Source organism: Pteropus alecto, unplaced genomic scaffold (assembly GCF_000325575.1).
Source record: "Pteropus alecto unplaced genomic scaffold, ASM32557v1 scaffold71, whole genome shotgun sequence".
In the NCBI taxonomy this organism is placed as follows: Eukaryota; Metazoa; Chordata; class Mammalia; order Chiroptera; family Pteropodidae; genus Pteropus; species Pteropus alecto.
The window spans coordinates 1,496,790-1,511,466 of NW_006433024.1; the positions used below are offsets into that span (position 1 = coordinate 1,496,790).

Genomic DNA, 14,677 nt, shown 5'->3' on the forward strand with positions numbered 1-14,677 from the left:
AATCATGTGTGTTGATAACATATCAACTTTTTATAATTCCCTATTGATCTCCATGTTAAAAAATACTTCTTGGGTTATTTTATGGGCTTTACATGATATTGCAGCAGTGACTGAAAACCTTTATATTTTCAAAATCTCTTTTCCTGATTTTTATATCGTTTGGAGTATAATGTAGATTGGCTTTTCATGTCCATACCTGTTTCCTTAGAGCAGTATTTCACTTGTGACTTAGTTGAGTTGCACAGTAAAATGTATATGGTGCTATGATATCTTTTAGCCAAAGCGTTATCTATCACAAAAGGTTTATGATAGTGTGTGTCTCTTTGTTTTTGTTGATTCCCATTACAGACAAATAGATGTTTTCATTTTTTAAAACTTAGGTTTTATTCGTTCTTTGTACTTAGCTTTTTGGTATGCTTTTTATGTTATTGCAGCAGAGACTAGGAATTTTTTTATAGCTAGCTTTTATATTTGCACCCAGGTGCTGGAAAAATTTTATTTAATATGTGTGTCTAAAAAAACACTTTGTTTTCAGTAAAGCAAGTATGTTACTATTAGAAATTTTGCTTTATAGTTAGATTATGCTTAGATTTTTATTTATTTTTTCCTTAATGTGTTTAAAAGAAATATATTTCCTTAATATTAAGCATGCACTGGTCTGGGAATCATTAGTCCTGCCTAGTTTCTAAGGAACCGGCTATATAATAATTTTAGACAAGTGGTGAATCTCTCTGAGCCTCATCTGTAAAATGATTTTTTTTTAACCCTCTGGTTCTAAAATTTTATGATTTTTGTTATTATAAAAGCACCATCATTGTCTTTCTTTGAGCCATCTTTTCTTAATACTTTTTGAGATGAATCACATAACAATTTGTTAAGTGAAAGGAAGTTAAAAGTTACTCTTTCAGTATGCTCTTGAATACTGAAAATACTGAAAAGCCACAAATATTAGTAATCATAAGATTAATCATTGAGAAATTAAGTAATCATGACTATTTCTGTGTATATGGAGCACATTTTACTGGGTTCGTAGACTTTACACAGTTACTTTCTGCTTCTCTTTTTTATTTGTAATGTTATAGAAACGTTGTAATTGTTACCTAAATGGGGAGACGTTTCGTTTTCCCTGGGTGCATCAAAGCCAAATGAGACAAAAACGGGTTTGCAGCAAAGTTAAAGGTTTATTTAAGGAAATGGCATCAGTCCAATAGACACAGGTGAGCTAGCACTCAAAGTCTGGCTTCCCAATTGCTTCTAGGAGATAGGTTATATAGGGGAGAACTCATTTACCCTGGTAGCTAAGGGAGTTGGAGGTCATGGGCTTTACTCATTGGTCAGTTCTAGGATAGGAGGCAGTTGATCATTGCATCAAGTCCTGATGTCAGTCATGGTGTTCTGTCTGGTTTCAAAGGGATGTGGTCAACCAGAGGAGAGAAGGAGCAATTAGGGGAATCGTTTTATAAACTACATAAATATCTAACCAATGTACTAATTAAAATTTTAAAAAAAGGGGATGTGGTCAATAGGGCCATTTTACCTTCATGGGTCTGGAACTGAAACACAACTGAAGTCAAGATGTTATCTTTAGTTTGCCTGAACCTCTGTTTCTGTGGTCAGCAGACCTGAGGCTTTGTTCCTAAGACCTAAGGGTGTAATGATTAAGGGAGTGGTCATGCAATCTGTGCAGAGGAGGAAGGATGAGGAAAGAAATGAGCATTAAGGCCAGTTTGAATCAAGGAGAAAGAAGAAAAAAGTCACTTTAAAGAAGTGAAGATTTGCATTGTTACATATAAATGTTCTATATTTGTAGACAAAATACATGACCCTGGAAAACATAATGTTTAATTATTTTGTGTTCTTACTACTTTTACTGAAGGTATTATTCAGTCTGATAAAGTCAGAAAAGGGCTTATTAATAAGTCAGGAGTATACTTTAGTTTTTGGCCTAAGATGCTTTCATTTATCAGTGTGTGGTTGGTTTTGCTTGGCATTTACAGTTTCTCAAAAATATACTGTAATGTAAAATATGTGTATCAATTTCTAACTCCTTCAAGCACATTCAGGATAAAATTTTCTGTAATTAAAAATATTAATCTAGAGCTTTCATATTTTTAAATGATTTCAGATACTTTATTATACTATAGCTGCAAAACATACTACCATATATTTAAATAACATTTGACAATTTATAGATTACTTTCAAACATGTTGTCTCTTTGTTGCTATATGATATTCCTTCAACTAGGCAGGGCAAGTATTTATCTTAATTTTACACATGAGGAAACTTGAAACCAACAAGGGTAATTGACTAGCCCTAAACAAAGCCATTAAGTGAACAAATCTGAGGTTTTTTACTCTTAGTCTAGTGCCCTTAATCCTATGCCACTTTGAACACCGTTATGTTACAATATAATGAGTAAGTAATTAGGGTGGAATCTATTATTTACATTTTAATTCACACTATTTTTTATATATAGGTCATATAATTTTTGTGTTGTCATGATAGAATATGTTCATGAAATTATTTAAATATAAGTCTTTTAAAAATATGTGAAATAACATTTTCCTAAGTTTTATCATCACTTTTGTTTGCTTTTATTTCCATTAGGTAGACAAACTTTATCACAACATTAGCTTTTATATTATAAATATAGAACATAGAAGAGATTTATTTTTCAAAAAGTTGCTTATAATTAAAAATGTGTTTCTTCCTCTCTTCTGCCTCCTCTCTTTTATTCCTTTCTTAATGTTGTTTCAGTTCACAAAGTTCCTGTGGAGACCATATGGTTTCTCAGAGTTAATTTAACTTTGGGTGGCATTTAATCATGTTATCACCCACTCATAATTAATTTCTATTTCTGGTCTATTGAAGAAATTCACAGTTAGGTGCCTTCTTTATGCTTTTGATTATTAACTACAGCTAAAATTCACTTTTTCTTTTTTTTCTTTTTTTTCTTTTTTTTGGAAAAAGTGAATCAAATTTCTTCATTTTTTATAAGTATTAGTTTATTGTTTATCATTTCTACCTCTTTGATTCTGTCAAGTTTTAGTTTATGTCCTCAGTTACCTGATTTGGAGCTAACTGTAATAAATAGTTTATACACAATTGAAAATATAATTTAATTTAAATATAAGCTTTAGAAGCAGATTGACTTATGTTTGAATGCTAGCTTTACAAATTACTAAGCCTAAATTAGAACATGCATACAATAGGAAAATTTAAAACAGAGACTGTTTTTCTATTAAGAAGTCTATGGAAGTTGCTTATTTCATAAATTTCTTAAATTTACATTGTTGCATCTGATTGCAACAGACTATGGCCAAATATACTGTTACAAATAACCCATTATAATGATATCTTCAGTTTCCCCAAGTAGACATTATTGCCATATTTGATTGGCAAAGTTTTAAGATTTTGTGATCTATTCCTAGCCAGAAACAACATAATATAAGAATAGAATTTAAAATATTAGGCCTTTTCAATAACATCTTTTGTTTTTGTTTTTGTTTTTTTATACCAGATAGTTTTGGATGTTGGTTGTGGAACTGGAATTCTTTCTATGTTTGCTGCTAAAGCTGGGGCGAAGAAGGTTCTTGGAGTTGATCAATCTGAAATCCTTTACCAGGCAATGGATATCATAAGGTATGTGCATTTTAAGGCTTGATTTAAGATTATTTTTAAATTTGATAATTAACAGCTTTTCTGGTCTTTAATAGCTATCTAATGCAGACTCAAGATATTTGTCTTTTAGTAAAAATTCATTCCAGAATAATAAGATTTTAAGTTGGATTGAGCTAGACATGTTTGATATATAAATAAACTTTTCAAAGTTCTCATTGATGAAAATTATTTTTATATGCTTTTCTATTTTTCTAATTATGGCTATAAATATGCTAGTTAAATATAAAATTAGAAATCATTGACATACAGGGTAATATTATATCTACAAAACTAAATATTTATATTGGTAGTATTCCTTTAGTAAATAGCGATTAGACTAAAGACTAAGGGTTATTTGTTTTTTTCTATTTTGACAGTATTAGCCCTTGTACCTGCTTCAAATTAAAATAAGTAAATTCAAAAATGGCTACAAACAGGCAGAGTGGATTTAGTTTACCCCCTAAAACAACAATATTCTCGATCAATGATCAATTTTACAATTGACTTATATCTTAGTGAAAAGGCCTTTATTTGAACTACAGTTTATAGAACTAAATCTCTTTAGCTGTGTACTTAACAAAAACACCTTACATTTGGAATTTAGGAATAATTTCCAGAAAAATAATTAATAGGAAGCTTCTCGGCAATTCTTTTTTTCCAGCTTTATTGAGAATTAACACATAACACTGTAAATTTGAGATATACAATGTGTTTGCTTTGATACATTTATATATTGCAAAATGATTACCACCATAGCATTATCTAACACCTCCATTGTGTCGTATAACCATCATTTTTTTGTGTTAACATTTAAGAGCTACTCTCTTAGCAACTTTCAAATATATAATGCAGTATTATTAGCTGTAATCGCCATGCTGCATATTAGACCTCCAGCAATGATTCTTAAACGATCCCACTGATACTTACATTCTGTTCTTAAAATTGATTAATATTGATCTTTTCTGACTGGTACACAATTTAAATATAGTGATGTAAAATGTTTAAATTTTTAGATTTTATCACATAAGAGGTATAGATTTGTGGTTAAGAGCACAAGGTGTGAGTTAGGCTTGGGTTCAAGTCCTTGCTCTATCACTTACTAGTTATTTGAACTTTGGTTAAATTATATCTAACCTTTTTGACACCTCAGTTGTTTCACTGTCAAAATGAAAACAATGACTACCTCCATCTTGTTATGAGTAGGAAAAATAAGTTATAATTAAAATGTACATATAAATCTTTGGCATATTGCCTGGCATGTAGTAGGTATTCAGAAGTTAGCTATTGTGACTATTAACAAGTATGAAATTAATATTAATGAAAAAAATTACATTGACTTTGCTTAGATTTTTCATAGATAAAGTTTGTGGTTATTATTTTCGTATTGGAGAATATGCATATATGTTACATATATGTATTAGTTTTTTTAATAGCTTTCTCGTTCTTATACCATTAAGTGCATCACTTTTGAGTGCCCATAAAGAGCACCTTTATTTGCTTGTGCTTTGCCATCCAAACAAATATGAGAACCACTATCCCAAAGAAGAGATTATTTCAGAAGATTACCAAAATTTTATTGTTGATAGTAAGATTATGGTAAGCTGTTGCTAATAGAAGTTCTAATCTTATGAAATGCCATATCCATATATGTATTAGTTTGTTATTTTTGATTTCTACAAAGCAAGACTAGATGTGCTCTTTTTTAAATTCCTTTATGCAAGAAAAGGAAAAGGACAGTGATAATACATTTTTTTTTGTATTGTTTTGTTTTGGTTTATTTTGTTTCTTAGAGGCCATGATTTCTAGTGACTTTTAAAAAATATGCTTATACAGTGTTCATATTCAAATTCATTGTGTATAAAATTTAGTGCTGGAGTGTGTTTGCATGAGAGCATTTATTGAAAATCAGCCTTCAATTTTATATACTTCGATCTAATAATAAATATGGCTAACGTTAATTTAGTACTTTCTATTGCATTTCCTTTCAGGTAGGTACATTTACAGTATATTATTATCCTTATTATAGAGATTAAGGAATTGAGGCACAGAGACTAAGTAACTCTCCTTATTTGTAGTGGAGCCAGGTGTAGATTCGAAGCAGCCTGACTCGGTAGTCCATCCTCACAGCCAATTTACTATTGTTATATCTCCCTTTCAGTGCTTATAGGTCATGTATTAGTTGCATTCAGTAGTTTGCTTAGAACCTATAGAGTATGAAAATACTGCCTTTTTGTTTTGGATAAGTCAACGTACCATTTTGTCAGAGATGTTCTTTGCTTTTTTATATTGTGAAAAGATAGCTGTTTCCACAGTGTTAATAAGCATGTCTCCTTTGTCTTCCACTGGAAAATTTAGAAGTTACACTGTAGGGTGAACAAACCTCTATTCTTCTGTTTATGAATATATGTATAAAAGAAAATGCAAGAAACAATTTATTTGTTAATATCTCCACAGTTTATTGGCACTGGCCCATTCTACCATTTGTGGAGGCAGCATAGCATACTTCTCAGCATTTGGAATCACATGACTTGATTTCTAATATTTGCTTTTTGACTAATTCGCTTTATAATAATGGGCAAATTACTTATAAACCTTGGTTTCTTCATTCGTAAAATAAAGTTAATGAAAGTATTTACCTCATAAAGTAGTTATAAGGATTGAATCCATTTATGGTGCTTTACATGTAACTGCTTACTAAATGTTAGTGGTAATTATAATAATTGGTGCAATAGTGATATTTTTAGATTGACACCACTGCCTCAAATAATACTTTATATTTGGTTGGTTATATTTCTAAAATTCATTGCAGCTATCCTACAATCTCTGTTCTTTGTAAAACTTCAAATGTTAGCCAGTTTTATCCTTTAGTCATTCTCTTTCTTTAAAATCCACTTTCAACTTCTCTTATACTTGTCTATTATTGCATATTGGAGCTTTCTAGAACTATCATCAGTTAATGAAAACTCTTCCAATTAGCAGGTTGAGTTGTCTTTAGCTCTTCTGTGGCTGCTTTCTCTGTCAGAAATCTATACACAGCAGAATTTCTGTAAAACTCCATAAGCTTACATTTGTAAAAAAGCACTTTAAATTCAAAAAGGTGAATACTTTTAAATACGTGTTTTGTTATTCTTTTAAATGTATTCAATTTGCAATCCTTGAATTGTGTTCAGAATAATGATAAAATAATTTTTATCTCTTTATTTAGAAAAGAGATATAACATTTCTAAAGAAATGAATTTAGAATAGAGTAAGTTTTGGTTTTTATATAAATTGATATTTTAAGGTTTTAAGGTTTTTACCTCTTTATTTAAAAAAGAGATATAACATTTCTAAAGAAATGAATTTAGAATAAAGTTTTTGTTTTTATATAAATTAATATATATATAACACATCACACATAAGCATATAAATTATGTATATTAGGGCTTCAGAAGAAGGTCAGGCTTGCAGTTCTGAGGTTGCAGACATAAATAAAGTAGAATATAGCTTTTCAAAGATGTTCTATTAGCAAAGCCAAATAGAGTACAAAGTGATACATGGAAAGAATGAGAAATTGTTTCTTATTCTTGCTGTCATACTTCAAACTCTACAACGAATGATTATTTCAGAAATATAAACTTACCTAAGTATAGCAAAGCTGTTCAATTACCAGACAATTGTATACTTTCAGGAAGCAAAGGTAGCTTCTGATAATATTTTTACCATTACTCTGGCTGCCTTTTGTTTCTCATTGACTCAGTCATGGAATAGCTCATTATTCAGACTTTCAAATGTTACTGCAGAGGAGTTTTCATAAGAAAGTTGATTCATCATATACAATGCAGTACTTTCAATCTCAGTATGACATTAATGATGCAATCTTTTATATTGCCTGTGTCTTGAATACTTTTAGAAATGAAACATGAAGAAAAGCTTAGAGAATATTTTGATGTGTTATGTTACATATGTGTCCTTCTCTAGATTCTAGGACAGGTGCTTTGTCTTTTTAATCTTTTTATCCCTAACATCTAGCCAAATGTCTGATACATGGGAGATGCCCAGTAAAGGTTTTAGAAGAATAAAATAACATGATTTAAAAAGTAGTGGTAATATTTATAAGATTTGGAACAGATCACAAAATACACCAGGATAAATTTTTGAAGTAAGGGATGTTCCTTTATATTTTGTTTCTAAATTTAATAAAAATAACATGGAATAGTTGAGTTAAAGCTGAAGAGAAGTTTGAACCACTGATAAGGCTAAAATGGTAAACAAATATTTTTCTGCTCAAAAACCATAGAATTATAATGAAGATAATGAAGTGATCAAGACACCTTACAAGGAAACTAAATTCATTTCTTCTCTCACCTTACCAACCCCTTAATTTCCTGTCCACTCAGTGGTCCTGTCTTAGCAGTCCAGTGACTACCCACTAGTTCAGTGAGTGGTTCACTAGAAGAATTTCTATGACTCAATATAAAGTTGTATTCACAGCAAAGACTTACTACAGCAAAGGATACAGTCTAAGGACAGTGAGAAAAAGATACCCACCGTTAAAGAGGTCATGCATAGGCTCCTGAGTAATCCCTCTTTCTCTGGAAGAGTCCCGCAAGAGGTACTTTTTTCTTTACTTGTGAACCTCAGAGATACATGCGAGCTGTCTCTACCCAAGAAAGGTTGCATGAGCCTTAGAGTTCATAGTCAAGTATGTGACCAGCCATGGTGCAAACCCATGTCAGACACCAGGTGCATATCAAGAATCTTCATGTTTATTTTAAACATGCTGTCTTACTGATTTAGCTTCATCCACATCTTCGGGCATATTACCCAGCAACTGTGTGAATGTTCAGGGGTTTTGTTATTAGAGTTTGATCAAGAATTATTGCCATGTTTACAGAGATAAATAAGAACTGAAAGAACAGCCCTACATTAACTCTTTGCAGAGGTCAAAATTGGAAACCTGGGGTTCATACTTGGCCATACTTCTCCTTTACCAATATACCTGTTGGAGTCTTTTAAATTGCGAATCCTTAATGTTTATCAGATCCTTCCCTCTCCTACCATTGATATTTCCTAAACCCATGCCTTAATTCACATTATTATATTTCTTACCTGAATTAATGCATCTGCAGGTAACTAGCTCAGTTATTTGTTCTTTCTCTTGCCTCCCACAGCTCTCTGTCATTCATTCTCTCTGGTGCAGCCAAATTGATTTCCCTACCCAATTTTCCTCCCCTTTAAATAAAAAAGAAGGAAGGGGGAAAAGATGTTTTTGCATTGCGAAGACAGAGGATAAAGAAGAAACGAAAAAATTACCTGTGATCTTGGTATGGGAGATCACTATCAACATATTGGCAAGGCTTTTTAAAGCCTTAGTTTACAGGAGATGAAATACACGTAGAAATGTGAGCTTTACTAGAATATCAGCTCCCTAAGGTTAGGGATTTTTCTCTTTTTTGTTCACTTATATGCCCTAACTACCCTAAGAGTTACCTAGCACAAAGTAGATATTTGGTGTGAATACTTAATGAATGAATAAATTAATGAATTTTCAAGGCCCAGGACATCAGATGTTCAAAGTCAAGTAAATTGTCATCACCAAAGCCTGAAAACCCATTGTCTCTTCTTGAATCCATATGATTCTTTTCATCATTTTATTTCACTGTATCAGAAGCTGAGTTGTTGCTATTTTTTAAACAGTGAAAAATAATGGGTTCTTTTTAATACTCTTCCTTGGTGTTAGTAATGCCACAGCTACACACCTGTAAACACAAATGTTACATTTAGGAGTGAAGCAGTTCATGGAATAGTCTTGTTCTGGTTCTGAGTCTGGGCCCTGCATTTGAAATTATCTGCTTGGTAGTATTTTTTTTTCATGAGGTATACTCACATCTGCCCCCTGTTTCAAATGGTTATGGTTCTTTGTTTTTTGTTTACATTCATGAATGGAAGATTAGATTGTTTAATAACAGTTACTGGTATGGATTTTCTCTCTAAGGAGAGGGGAGGGAGATCTGCTCTGGTCACAATTTTTCCAATGATTTTTGAGTCCCATTTTCACTTCCACTTTGTATACCTCTTTACCCCTACCTAGGCTTTGTGTTGTGAAGAATGTCTTCCACTTCCACTATAATCTTCTCTGATGTGTACACAGAGTACTGGGTCCTTCTTCATAGGTTTACCAGTATGACTTAATTCCCCCTGTTCTCCTACTAAATTATCAGTCTTTGGTTCTTTGATATCATCTTCTAAAATCTCCTTGCATTTATTGATTTATCACATTTTGTATTACTTTATTGTCATTTCATTGTGCTTTGGGAACAAAAGAGAAGTATTTGTGCTTGGATGCCAAAGTGAATTGAAAGCAAAGTAATATTATAGCTTTTATATTTTTATTTCAGGGTATTCTTTTAGGTGAACTTTATAATTTGCCACTAACTTTCAGTGCCACTTACTTGATTAGTGTTCATTGTATGAACTTCCATGGTATTTATGATGTTTGCACCTCTGTCCCTGCTGGATTACATTCTTCCTTAAGACCTAGACCATGTCTTGTATCTGAACATATTGGGCAGAAGTATATTACAGATTTGATCGTATGTTTCCCATTCTGAAAATCCTGAAAAGGCTCTTCGTTATCATTAAGTAAAATCTAGACTTCTTAGCATCACCTCTACTTCCCAACTTTGTCACTGCATACTACTTCCTATTGCTCTAATCATACTCAACTATTTATAGTTCTTCAAATTTGCCATTTCTCTCTCTCTTTCTTTTTTTCTCTCTCTCTCACACGTGCGCATGCACACACAAACACACACAGTTTGTACACACAGAGAAGCCGTCCTTTACCCCCATACCCATGTACATATCTGTCTTTTGGTTTAGCTCAAATGTCACTCATTCAGTAAGGGCTTATTATACGAGCCCCCATATTATCCTATACTCCTTTCTGTTCTTTCTTCCTTGGACCACATTTTGAAGTGCATGGACTATGTCTTTTATCTCTAGATGCCCAATATAAGATAATCATGATAATATACCTGTATCAGGAAGTAAAAGTTACATTGCTACTTTTAAGAAAGGAAATAAGATAGAAAAGTGTTTGTTTTTCTAACAAAGTTTCCACTCAGAAAAATAGATAATTTCAATGCCTATTGGTTAAGAGGTTTACTTAAAATACCTTTTTTATTACAATGTTGTATTTCTTTAGATTAAAGCTATGCTAGTTTTTGTACAGCTATTTCCAGAGATAGAATTAATTTAAAATGCTTTTATACCGAAGTTTTTAATGAGTGGCCACTTGAGAACAGTATGTAAAATCTATAATTTTTTTTCAGATCAGATGGCAGTTAAGATGAACAATTTCAAGAAAGGTTATCTACATGAACGATATCTGTTTTGAGCTGCTTTCATACAGAATTCCTGGAGATTATGGCCTTTGTCATATTTTTCTGTTTATTTTCTGAAATCTTAATCTTTCCTGTTATATTTATATTTGAGCAAGTAATTACTGAGACAAATAGGATTATGACTTGTAGCAGACAATAAATAGCCTGAGCAGATGGCCTCTTACAGAATCTTGTTCTAGCATGAGTATTCTGAAGATATTTCTAGGCAGTGGGAAGCTTGCTGTTTGTTTCTTTTGAAGTGTTTATAACTATTAAAGCCTTAATAAATATTTCAATAAATAGTAAGCAATTACAGCAATTTTACCAGAAAATAACTGTATTAAATATCTCTGGAAAAAAATAAAATGTAAGCATCCTTTTCTTTTTAACTTTTGTGTGAAATATAACACACTTATTAAAAAGTATATGAAACAAATAATATACTATGCATGACTATGCATAATTAACAAGAAATAGAATATTACCAGCACTTAGAGTCCCACCCACCTCCATTTGCCTTTTTTCATTGAGATGCTGTCCCTGCCTGGTTGAGGTAACCACTGCCTTGACTTGCATGGTAATCACTCACTTCCTTTGCTTTATTTTTTAACCACTTAGATGGGCATCCATTTAAGATAGTTTAGTTTACTCAACCTTGATCTTTAAATAAATTATATATTATGCATTCTTTTTGTCTAGCTTGTTTTGCTCAACCTTGTTTTTAGTGTGAATTCGTATGTTTAGTATTCATTCATTCATTTGTGTATAACTGTAGTTCGGTCATGTTTATTGTTTTATGGAATGCTATCGATGAATATATCACAATTTATCTTTTCTGTTCTCGATAGACATTTTGTGTTTTCCAGTTTAAGGCTATTATTTCTAATTTTGCTAGGAATTTTTTTTTGTATGCCCTGGTGCATACATCTGTGGGGTATATACTTAAAATAGAATTGCGGCTTTACAACATACGTACCCTTAAATTTCCTAGATATTGCCAGACTGTTTTCCAAAGTGGTTATACCAATTTATGCTATCATAAGTTAATAGTATATAACAGTTCTAGTTGGTATTGTCTACCTTTAAAAGTTTTTTCCAGTTGGTTGTTTAGCAGTATATCATTGCAATTTAAATTTGCATTTCTGTGATTGCTAATGAAACTGAACACCTTTTTATGTGATTATCAGCCATTTGAATTTCCTTCTCTGTGCAATATATGTTTATTTCTTGCTCAGGTTTCCTTTGAGTTGGTTCTTTTTCTTATTTATAAGAAATCTATATTTATAGGCAATCTATATTTTTTTAGATTTTAGTTTATAAGTTTTATGTAATGCAAAAGTCTTCTCTTATTCTTGCTTGCCTTTCACTCTCTTCAATGATATTCTTAAATGTAAATGAAAAGTTTCATGTAGCAACATTTTCATTTATGAGTTGAGTAAGAAACCTTATGGAGATATTCTATATTCTCTGATAAATGCTTCATAGTTGTGTGTTTTACACTTAAGTCTATTATCTACCAGGTATTGCTTTTTGTATGTGGTATGAAGTAGAGATCTGGTTTTATTTTTATTTTTTTTATAATCTCTTTAAATGATCTATTTGTCCTAGTCTCACTTATTGCAAAGACCATTCTTTGCTCTCTGCCTTGCAGTGTTGTCTTTGTCAGGAATCAAGCATCCATAAATGAGGCCAAAACTATACTAGTATACCAAAACTATACTAAGACAGTAGAACAGAAAATTACAGGTCACTCCTCCATGAATATATATGCAAAGATCCTGATCAAAATATTAGAAAATTAATTGATCAACATGTTGGAAGGTAAGGTTTATCTCAGAAATCCAGAGTTGGTTAAATATGAGAAAATCAACCAGAAAAATTTATTGAGATCACCTCAATAGCTGCAGGAAAAAAAGTTTGATAAAGTTCCAAATCCATTTAATATATCTATGTGTTAAAACTTATAGCAAACTAGAGCTAGAAAGAAATGTTCTAACATGATATAGAGAATCTACAAAAACCTACAGCCCACATCCTGAAGCATTGGAAGCATTCACATTAAGTTCAGTAACAGGGCAGGGATTCTTGCCATCACCTCTTCTAGTCAGCACTGTAAAGGAGATCCTAGACAGTACAGCAAAGCGATGAAAAGAAAGGTATAAGAATTGGAAATGAAGAAACAAAACTATTATTGTTCATTAATGTGTTTGCGAATACAGACTTCAGAAATAAAGTATAAGTAAATTATTAAACTAATAAAAATATCAAGGTGCTGAATACATAATTAGTACACAAAAATCAATTGTATTTCTATGAAGAACAAAAAAACACTTAGACACTGAAAATTAAAATATATCAAAATTATTGTTAATATTTCTAACCTCCTCCCAGACAATGCAAGGATATTAAGTCAACTTTAATGGAAAATTCACTCAGGGAATGATTGTCCCCCAGTAAAGGCTGTGCTGTTTTAACTTCTTCCCCAGTCTGTGTTCTGACCTTGGCCAATATCTCCTTGCCATATATTTCTCAGGTATCTTTAATCTTACAACATATTCTGCAATAATTTCTAGAAAGAATAAGCCTGGAAGACCCTAATGACTGCCAGAATTTGAACCATCCTCTTCAAAGCTTGTTAATAATTCCTTAGTAGAAATCTTATTGAATTCCTTTTTAATAACGTTTTTCAAAAGCCATCTAAACTACCCCTCACAATGAGCTCGTTTTTGTTTCTTCCTTCTCTTTTCTCTTGTTGACACCCACTTTATATGTCAAAAACATCATGCAGTTCCATTCTTGGTAAATGAATAAGGCAACCAGGTACTACCTCCTAAATAGTCTCTTGGCTTCCCAATAACAAGATTACATAAAATACTCAAGAATTAGGAGTTGCTGATTACCACTTCTATCATCATCCCTGTTGATAATATTAAATCATGTTGTTAAGCAGTCTGAGTTCACTTGCACTCATAGCACACCTGCTGCTTCAGAGGACTCTTCTACTTGTGGGTTGGAGAGAAGGAAGAGCAGTTACCCCTTTTGGGATAGGTATACTACAGCCCAACTTTTATTCACTGTACTAGCTTAGTTGCCATACCACCAGGAAGCATCTGTTCACAGCCACTTAGGGGTTATCTTCAACCCAAGTAATTTTACTCAATTGTGTGTAAAATAAGCAATATATAGTCTCTATTGTTTATCCATGCCAATAATGATTCACCAGACTTTTCCGATTTGTTTCTATAAAATGCCCTATCTCTATCACAAAATATTTTCAGCTCTCAGAAGTCCTCTGACCTTGTCCTCCATCTGTATTGTCTTTGGGGTAACCCATAGCTTTCAGTTCATTATTTTCTGAAAGCATGCTTTATCTTCCCAGGTAGCCATATAAGCATAGCAAAGCCTTACTTAGATACCTTGCATACTCTGGGCCAGAGAGTGCATGCCTGATATAGGGAAGGAAAGACCAAAGCAGCTGCTTTAATGCCCCAGACTTCTCCCTGATTTGTCTGCACCTCTTAATTACCTGTATTTTAAAAATTATTTGTAAAGCCTGACATGGGGTATAATCTATTTTATGTGTCACATTTGACAGTCTGTTCCTTTGTATTCATTCACCCACATATATCCATTCTCTTTTTTCATTCCT

The 14,677-nt window shown here is 32.1% G+C and overlaps 1 protein-coding gene across 1 annotated transcript in view; it reads left to right on the forward strand.

Moving 5' to 3' along the window:
- PRMT3 (protein arginine methyltransferase 3) overlaps positions 1-14,677 on the forward strand; it is a 104,334-nt gene that overhangs the window by 11,835 nt on the left and 77,822 nt on the right. The window contains exon 9 of the mRNA XM_006907974.3: positions 3,522-3,643. Coding sequence (XP_006908036.1) covers positions 3,522-3,643 — 122 coding nt within the window. The remainder of the gene's footprint in view (positions 1-3,521; positions 3,644-14,677) is intronic.